Below are 9887 nucleotides of genomic sequence, written 5' to 3' on the forward strand. Positions count from 1 at the left end.
ACATGTAACAAAAGCTGTATAAGTACAAACATATTATTCTTGTAGTTTGCAATGACATGAAGTAATCAATGTTATTGGCCACAAGATAAATTTCAGTTCCCTGAAGCCAAAGGAGGATCAGGGCTTCAACACCTACTTTGCACCTCTCTCATGCTCATTTTGCATTCCTTCAGGTGCACTGTACTCAATGAATTCGCCAAGGGATGCATATTTATTGCATTGGTTTCCAGAATTTAGGGTAAGCGTAATTAAAGTAACTGCGTTGACCCCTTTTGAATATGGTTGTGTGTTACAGGACAAAACCAACAAAATGCATCAATTCTTGACTAAAGCTACCATAACCATCCGGCGCTTTTAAAAATATAACAAAACCAGGACTAAGAAAAAATCACAAGACCACAACTACTACGCCAAATTTGGCCAGCACTCATAAATTTTGACTAACCAATTTTGTTTCATAGATTAGATTATTCATACAGAAAACATTGAAACTTTCACTTCTAGATGCCAAGAATGTACACTAAATTTTGAAGGGAAAAAAATTGGTGGTCTTTTTTGTGCTGGTTTATTTTTGCATATCAAAATACACATTTGAGCCCACTATAAAAACAGCCCAAGAGAGGAAACCAGCATATTACGTCTGGACGTGCCAAAAAGTGAAGCAAGGCAATGGAAGCCCGCCTATTACAAACGCTAGCTGCTATCAGAGGTGACAAACTTCCTGAAGTTGCATCAAGGCAATCGAAGTCTGTTCATTGTAGACTCTGGCTGAGATCAGGGGAGACAAACTTCATAAAGTTCACAAACTTCTCACCATACAGGGTGAGACTAAGACGAGGGGCTGCGACATCGTGAGCGAGTAAGGTTGGATATTCTGAACTCGGCCGGTGAGCTCAGAAGGTGGAGTTGAGTCAGAGGTGAGACAAGATCGCCGCACTTACTTTTTCCATGTGGGCACTTATCTTCTTGCGATTTCAATTGTGCATGACAAATCGAACATACCTTTAAGCAAGAGCCACAGGGGCGGCAGTATTTACCCACATTTTTAACTATACACGTTGGAGAGCCCACGTAGCAACTTTCTCTCTCGCTTTATTTCTCTATCCCGCTTTATTTGGCAAAGACTGCATGCTTAAACAATGCTGTGAAATGTCTAAGCAGACCGTACAAACCGTCAGTGTGACAGTGCATTTGAGAGATTGCAGCCAGCAGTCCCTAATCAGCCCGATTCAATGACAAGCAGGCAAGGGGCCCATTCCACAAAAAGTACCGAGTTGAGTCAACTCTACCAAGTGATCAACTTGTGTGGGAGTACGGCGGAAGTTCAAAATGGGGTACCCATGAATATAAAGGGAAGGTTGGGAAAAAAAAAGGTATCTGCACACGACACAAGATCATACCTGCAATGAACAGGTAACACATCGACATCAGTATGTTATACACAGGTGAATTAACATCTTGCAATTTGGCAATGTTTTACAGCAAGCTGCACTTGTGCCTGGAGCAACCCCAGACCCCCTCCACATGCAGCAGGCATGTGGAATTGGAAGTGAGGGGGGGGGGAGCAGTAACGTTATCCCATTATGATAAGCACAATGCACCAACAATAGGACATTCCAATTCAAATAGGGGTCCATTGCTGGGGTTATGTAACATGCACTGCAGACTCGTACGCATGGGAATTTTACTTTTCATTCATTTTCTAAATTCCACACACACAATCGCAAGAAACTGACCCTCAACCACAGCCACTACAACCATGGCAGGCAGCAATGAGGCAGGCAGTAGTGGAGGACCATTCAGATTCTTTTGACATGACCCAACATCGCGTTTAGGGTGGTTGAGAGTACGTCTGTACCTTGTTAGTGGGAGGATCTTGGTGCCAAGGCAGGCGATGTCAGCCTAGCAGATCCAAACCCCTGAGGCCACTCAAACAAAAGTGACTCATATGAACAAGCTTTCCAGCTTGCAGAAAACATGCAAGCTTGACACAGTTGCCACTTTTTGACAATACTGAAAAACAGCGCGAGGAGAGGGACAATGAAAAAGTCTTTCTCTTTTCCACCGTCCCTTCACTCACGATGTTTTTCAATACGACCAGTTCAAACCAACCAACCCAACTTTGTACCTTAAAAAAGGCCTAGTTGTTTAAGCAATACGTCAATTGTGTTAACTTACAGGATGGCATTAACATAAACACAGCCAGCCTTTCCAGAAACCAGGCAGCACCAGGTCACCAAACAACCAGCCCATTGGCAGGTCGCTTCTGCTCAGCTGCCCACTGTTTTCAGTACAATATTTGCAATAACCCAACTATATTCCACTTCAGGCGAAATCAAACTGGTTCCCAAATTTTTTTAAACCTGCCACTTCATCAACTTCTTTTAAAGTAGCTTAGTATGAAAACTCTGTACTGCCACTTATGCTTTCACTTTATTTAAAAGCTAATTTGACAGGCACTTTCATTTTATCAGTTTTCTGGTAACTTCTTGTCAAAAGGAACCAGCCTGCATGGCCATTTTTAGAACAGTAGAAAAATTATAAAGCAGACAGTAAAATTCCAAAATGAGAAACCCAGCCACTACATTTGTACCGCCAAATTTACAGTGTCACTGCAAGCTCACTGCAAATTGCACTCTGCAAAAGGCAATGGTTGCAAAAAAGGCAATGGCCACGGTGCAAGAATTATTTCTTATACCAAGACCTGGGCACATCATCGAGAGCCTACTGAAAGCACTGCCCATTTTCCATTGTGAGAAAAAAATAAACGCTGCAGTCGGTATTCAAATCTTTCCCCTTAAGCACAGCCTCTTAATCGCCCAATGTGTAGAATGACACTACCTGGAGCATACTAGCAATGACTGATGCTAAGAAAACAGTCAAATCCAAAACATGGCTTGCACTAGCAGCAATTGATAATATAATTATGTTTTGCATAACATTAAAACAAATTCCTCCAAATTCAAGCAGAAACTTGTGACCCTGAGAGTTTGAAGATGTACTGGAGCACGAGAGCAATGCACACGAAGCATCTTGAATGCTCAGGTGCAAGTGAGGATTGATAAGCACATCCTTAATGCCAAAACGAAGAGCATGTCTTAAAGCACCAGAGGTGAAGCCTACAACAGGGGCCCGCACAGGATTGACCCAGAAACTGTTGTTTGCGCGATACTCAAGTGAATACAATTTTATTCTCAAGCAGTTGTACGTTCTGTACACAATTTTACAATGAGATTACTCCTAAAACCACACACGCACAGTCAGTCCCCCCTTCCCCCCGGTCAGTGCAAGGCAAAAGACGTACAGCGTGAGTGATTTTCATCCATCGAGGTCAACATGGTCATCACAGTAGGGGGCATCACACAATGAGTCTGCTGCAGTCCAGCTGTCGCACACGAGGACCACTGCCCGCACCCCAGCACACGCACTGTAACACCAATCCCCGACGAACAACAGTAACATGCCCCACCCGGTGTTACACACATCCAAGGTCTGCTGCTAGCGCAGACAGCATGTAATATGGCAGGACTCGGCATGCCCGGCTGATTCCGAAAAACCCTTCCATAAATAACTGAAGCCTTCGTTTTGAACTAGCAGGTGAACAGTCCTTGCTACAAGCAGCAGCTGCTACCACCGACGGGAGAATCTGTCCTAAAGGTTGGTTTTGGAAGCCAATGGTGCCACAGGGGACCAACATGCGGGGCTTTGGGACGGCTCGCCTTGACACAGGCACGGCCGACCCCCGGGAGCCGGCCAGAGGCCGGTGGCAGGATCGTCTGCGCAAGTCCACGGGCACTGCCCGGCCAAAAATGTCTGCCGCTGGCCTCTAGCACACTCCCGAGGCCCGACCGCCTGCACTGCTTGAGCAGACAGCCCCGCGGGGGAGACACCTGGGTACAAAATCCTCCCACAGAGCTGGTCGATGGTACGAGTGCAACTTAGGCCGGCCTGCGTCTCTAAGCTCTTTGAAGTGACGCCCCTGACAGCTTTGGTTGTACTATTGCAGAAAAAAATGCATACTTCGGGATACGCTGAACATGTTTCCTATAAAATCTAATGCACAACCTCTTTTATCAGTCTTGACGAGTGGAGACAGGAGATGACACTAGTTTGAGCACTGGGTTGTAAGTTACCGTATGATCCTTTGGAGTATGAAACACTGAAAGCCATGACACGTCACAGAGTTAAACCCCACCACTGACACACAAAAGCAAATGGCACAAAAGGGAGTCTTGAACTGCAAAGCAGCTTCAAGAAAAAGGAAAAAGAAAACAGGCCGCACTGTACGAAGAAGCCCACACAGCTGTTGGCAAGTCCGTACACTTCAGCCTGCAGAGAAAAGCCAACCAAACCTCAGAGAGCTGCCGCACATGTCCAACAGCACCCCCCCACCCTACCCCCCCCCTAAGAGAAAAGCTCGACAGAGAAAGATGAAAAGGCACTCAACACTTTCGCTTTGGGGAACGGCCACCACAGGTGTGATCCAGAGCAGGACTGCGTGGACCCGTGGCCCACCGGAGATGGGCAGCACCTACGCTCCGCCCGTGAATAAATGGCGTATGCCCTCGTGACTAGAAACCACGGAACGTGCCCAGAAGAGCCAGGGGCGCACTGTAGCAAACGCTAGCCTCCTCCGGCAAACAAAAATAGAGCCTATGCTGTGACGATTCTTCGGGGCGAGCCCCACACCCCGTCCATCATACCCTGTAGTGACTGAGTCTGCTGCCGCGAGGGGGCTCATCAGAGCAGGGCCAGCTCCGGCGGCAGCTCCTGGCAGGCGGCCGCCTCGAGGGTGGCCTGCCGGATGGCCTCCTTGTAGGGCCCGCGCTTCTTCTTGTTGTAGCGGGTCTTGAAGTCGTCCAGGAAGGGGCTCAGCTGGTGGCAGGGCATGTACGAGGAGGTGGAGGAGCCAAACCAGGCCACGTGCGCCTGCTGGTTGATGGCAGCCCCGTTGTCGCGCTGGGACACGCTCAGGGCCAGCACCTTGCCAGGCCACCAGGGAAAGCCGTGGATCTTGCCCCAGACGATGTCGCCCACGGCCATCTCGCGGCCCCCGTCCAGGGTGCAGCGCTTGACGTTGTGCGTGCTGATGCGCATCATGAGCGGCTTCACCTTGTCCATCTCGCGCAGGGGGTCCAGCTTGGGGAACTCGGGCACGTCGCCGCACTCGCTGCCGGACCCGCTGCTGGCCAGCAGGTCATCGTAGCGGGGGCTGCAGCGCATGTACGCCTTGGCCCCCAGGCGCCGCAGGCTGATGGACAGCTTGTGTGAGCGCCCCTCTTCGAGCAGCGCTTCGGCCTGCGCAGCCGCCTCGCTGCCCTCGAGGCCACAGCTGGGGCTGTTCTCCACGTCGTTGCGTGGCTCGTCCGGCGACGGCTCTCGGTGGCGCCGCTTGCGCTTCAGTTTGTGCTTGTGGTGCTTGACCTTGTGCTTGGCTAGGCTGGGCGATGCTGGGGCCAGCAGAGGACCCTTGTGGTGGTCCCGGCGGGCCTTCTTCAGGGCCTTCTTGGCAGCCCGGGCACTGCTCGAGTCTCGGGGCCGCACGGGCGAGCACTCGATGCTGCTGTCGCCATCCGTATCGCTGGCACCCGTCGACTGCAGCTTGGCTGGGATCTTGACGACAGTGCCTTTTCCCTGGGGGTTGGCAAACGAGATCTTTATCACAGGGCTCGTCTTCGTCAGGGCAGCTCGAGCGGGAGCGAGCTTGCTGTGCGGCGTCACCAGCTCCGTGGGGCCCGCGCTTCGGGGCGGTTGGTCCTCGGTCTCGCTCCACTTGCGCTTGCGCAGGATCATGCGATTCACGGCCGGTGGCATCAGGGCCACCGCTTGGTACTCGCTCTTGGACTGGAACTCTTCAGCTCCCGCCTGGGTCGGCAGCTGTGCGTTCTTGAGGTCGAGGCTTTCAGCAACGCTGGCGTACACTGCATGCTTTGGCCTCGGTGACTCCTCGGTGCGAGGAGAGGGCGACGTCTGTATGATCATGGTGTCCTCATCGTTTGCAACCCCCGTCTTTGAAGGGATACGGGCTGGGATGTCAGGCTCGCATTTCGCTACAGGCATGCGGCCAATTGAGCTAAGCACCGGTTCTTTCTTAACACTAGCAAGTTGCACGTTCTCAGAGTTCTCATTGCAGATGGCCCGGCAATGCGAGCAAAGCACTTGGCGAGGGCGCAGTCGGCGCATGCGCACACTTTGGTCACGACTGTTTCGCCCTGTGGCCTTGCGTGATTTGGCCCAGGCTCGGCTAGACATGGCGATGTCATCACTTGGCTTCTCCTGGAAGTAGGTGTGCCTCTGCTTTAGCGAATGAAACTTGTCGCCCTTCTCTGCTGCTGCTTCCCCAAGAGTCTGTGCGCTGCCGCCCTTCTGATCTTGACCTATCGCGCCCCAAGGGGTGATACCGAAGGGAATGTTCCTGCAACAAGCACAAAGCGTTGTTTCTTGCAATGAACGAACGACAGCATGACACTCTCCCCACTTGGGTATCACAACGAAGGCCTCTGTCGCAGCACGGCTGCCTTGCTCGTGACTAATCTAATGTAGGTGTATTATCCGCCCCCTCCCGACTACTTCCAGTTTCACGATATCAACCTGCTGTTCGCACACTTCGAATACAAGGACGCACCGGGCGAAGCACGAAGCGCACGGCCTTTCTGATAGCATAAACGCCTGCAGACATAACTGAATGCTGCAGCGCACACTACGAACCCACTCGAGAGAGCGAATGACATTATTATCGCGCGCTGTGCTGTTTGAAGAGAAACAAACGAACTTTACTCCGCAGTCTGCCGTCAAAGCACACTGGCAAAGGGTCACGGGGTGGCTCCCACCAGGAAGGTTACAATTAAATAATCGCCCAAGAGCACCACTCACACAAATTCAATACGCTTACAGGAACTCAGGTTAACGATCTAGAATAAAAGCGCAACGCACACAGCATAAACGGGGCGCGAACATACACAAGGCATGGAGTCTGCATTGTGCATGCACAAACTCAAAATGGTCAAATCCTCAAATACTGGCAGCACATCAATAATCTTGGTACCAATAGGTTCACAAGGTCACGGAGAAGTACTTTCAAGCAACCAATTGCCTCTGAAATCACGTAGGACAGCGAAATCGAAGGCAACAGGCAGCTAGCAACTAGGCCTATCTGGCCTCGTCACATTCGAGGAAGCAGCCCCGGCGAGTTTCTTCGAGCCAGATTTACTCACTTTTTGGTGACGTCGAGCAGTGCGCCTTGGAATATTTTGCCGCCGAAGTTAAAAGAAACTATAATCACGTCGACTAGAGCCTCTTCCACCATCACTGATATTTTAGTTCCCTTTAATAGTTCCACTCCGTCTTCTGCGGCGCCCGCCATCGCGGTCAGTGAGCGGTTCGTTCCATGGAGCTTGACACGGGCAACCACGCATGCGCACGCGCCTATCTCGGGTGCGTTTCTTTGCATGCCATGGAGAAATTCCTAGCTTTTCGCAGAGGACATTCTTTTCTCGGCCGTTTTGGCCACGGAAAAATAACTGTGAGGATAATTTGCGACTAGCGGCGTCGTCGCACCTGTGTTGCGCGGTTGGGCAGGCCTTGTAAGCATTTGGTGTAGGGCGATCGAATGTCATTTCAGCGGCATGCGTTTCGCACGACGGCGCGAGACGCTGGGACCGGCTGCCCGTTCTCGTTTTATTATTCGTGCGCTTTCTGCTTCTCTCCGTGCTCGTATTTATTTTTCTCTCGCGCATTCAATAGCCCCACTTATACGAGTATAATAGGTTATATTAGTAGCTGCGGCTGACAGTGGATGGTTCGGTCGATCTCGGGTCATGCAAGTGGCGGAAGCCATGGCTTCCCCGCGCGCCCGCGCCGTCCGCAAAACAATGCCGAGTTCTTTTCGCTGCGCGATATTGTAATGTTTGGATCACAGGCATGTGCGACTGAACGCAAAACAAACGCGGGCGAATGTGTACAAAACCGCGCACATTCTAGCGCTACAGGATTGCATGCTTTGCGGCGCACTTATTTAATATTGGCAGTCTTTTGTTTTGTTGGTTGGCTGGTGCCATAAAATGGTTACTGTTCGAGCTTAATTTTCTCGGTTGGTGAGCCTTCGGTGCACCGAGCAGCCAGCCTCAAACAAAAGATATTTTGGGTACTTTTTCTTGCGTATTTGCATGCGACTAGAAAAATATTGCGATCTTCGGGTTGTTGGTTAGGATCGGCAACTGTCACTACCATTCCCAGAGGAGCTACGTTAATAATGATAGTATAATCGTACTATTCCTATCAAATTGCGCGCTGATTAACTTCTAGTCTGCTAATTTCGTCGTTATATATCATACTCTGCATTCCTTACTCAGTGCGGCTACGCAACTATATATGTTTTGACTTCCACAGCATGTGCATAGACGTATAGTTGTCGCGGCCTTACGCTTGGGCAAGCTGCTTGAAGATGAAGTGCTCCAACAAAAACAATAGCGCACGTTCGGTTGTGCCCCGGTTGGCATGGCATGCAATAAATACATTTAGTACATGCTTGCGCGGGAGGATGGTAAATTCGTTTTCGTTGCAGAGTTAAAATGATTCGGATCATAAATTCATACATTGTTTTTCTGTTCTTTCTTTTTTTGCGTTTTAAAAAAATTCTGCGGGTACGTCCGGCGAACCTTTAGACACGCCGTTTTTTATTTCCATGGTGTCGATCGAGGTTAGCGGACGCCTTCGTGCATGTTTAATGTGAGCACTGGCGGGCGGATCTACACCGGGTGTGTGGGGAGGGGGTCTTGGATATACAGGCACTGCTGAACGCCGGTTTTTCTGTTCAGTCCACCACCAGCATCACGCACTTATCGCGTCTTCTCTCAAGATCAACCTCTGACAGCAAAAAGCTCGATCGCCTTCTCTCTCTCTCTCTCTCTATATATATATATATATATATATATATATATATATATATATATATATATATATATATATATATATATATATAAATGTCGTATTTACTCGATTACTCCTCTATTCTAAGCAGCCCCTTTTTTCCAACATCGCAATGCCCAAAGTGACAGGGGTGCTCAGATTCGAAAAATCTGAAATAACCTACCCCTTTCTTCTCGCACACACACACACACTTTCCCGGCAGCAGCTGGATGAGACAGGCGCAAGACAGTAAACATTAAAAACGGAGGCACAGACATGCACAGAACTCACCGCTTACGTTTGATACTCTGTCACTCTCACTACCACGTGAGCGTGTAGCAACGCTTGAGTCACTGCTCTTAGTATCACAGAGAAGGTTGTCTTTCATTTCATATTTTTTCATATTTATTAGATACTTTTGCGCATTACAAATATGCAACAAGATGTTGGGCCAATAGCCGAAGAGGCCCAGAAAAAGATAGACAGCAGGGAAAACAAACTTAATTAACAATTCAGCGAAACAAATACAATACTTAGTGTACGCAGAGTATGCAAATACAGGACGCAAAGTCACTCATAAGCCGCGAGTGAAGAAAATAAACACCAATATCAATCAATACAGTGAAAACAAAATATACACTTTTACACATTTGAATCTTACACTCGAGGTTGATTGTTTAAAAAAAAAGTATCTTTACAGTACTGTTTTTTTTTTTTCAAATAAATACATTCACCGTCTATGTAGACACAGATACACAGCTACATGTACAGACCTAAGAGCCACAAAAACAGGGTACACAGCAACATAAACCTCGATAACATAAAACTTTCCCAGAAATATATTTTCATGCACCAACCTGGTGCCTGTCCACGATGCCTTCTTGCTATTTATATTGATGCTTCCTTCAGCCTAGCTTCGAACGATAGAACCTTTTTATAGAAAAAATAAAATTGTTAGCCATCTTTATTTCAAGGGGTAC

The 9887-nt window shown here is 48.9% G+C and overlaps 1 protein-coding gene across 1 annotated transcript; it reads right to left on the minus strand.

The window, feature by feature from the left end:
- Window positions 1–4590: 4590 nt before the first annotated feature.
- Window positions 4591–7584, minus strand: LOC144156205 (uncharacterized). Its single transcript, XM_077688080.1, has 2 exons — window positions 7215–7584; window positions 4591–6415 (listed from the first exon to the last, which is right to left on the minus strand). Exons 1-2 carry the CDS (start codon window positions 7448–7450, stop codon window positions 4741–4743), a joined length of 1911 nt encoding a protein of 636 aa, XP_077544206.1. The 5' UTR covers window positions 7451–7584; the 3' UTR covers window positions 4591–4740.
- Window positions 7585–9887: the final 2303 nt, after the last annotated feature.

Source organism: Haemaphysalis longicornis, unplaced genomic scaffold (assembly GCF_048455015.1).
Source record: "Haemaphysalis longicornis isolate Haplotype H1 unplaced genomic scaffold, Haemaphysalis longicornis Haplotype H1 scaffold_1, whole genome shotgun sequence".
Lineage (NCBI taxonomy): Eukaryota > Metazoa > Arthropoda > Arachnida > Ixodida > Ixodidae > Haemaphysalis > Haemaphysalis longicornis.

Bases quoted from the DNA above. Each gene is read 5' to 3' on its own strand.
- LOC144156205 (XM_077688080.1), bottom strand. From the start codon at position 7,450: ATGCAAAGAAACGCACCCGAGATAGGCGCGTGCGCATGCGTGGTTGCC. The intron at 6,416-7,214 runs GTGAGTAAATCT...TGCTTGTTGCAG, and splicing joins CTGCTCGACGTCACCAAAAA to GAACATTCCCTTCGGTATCA.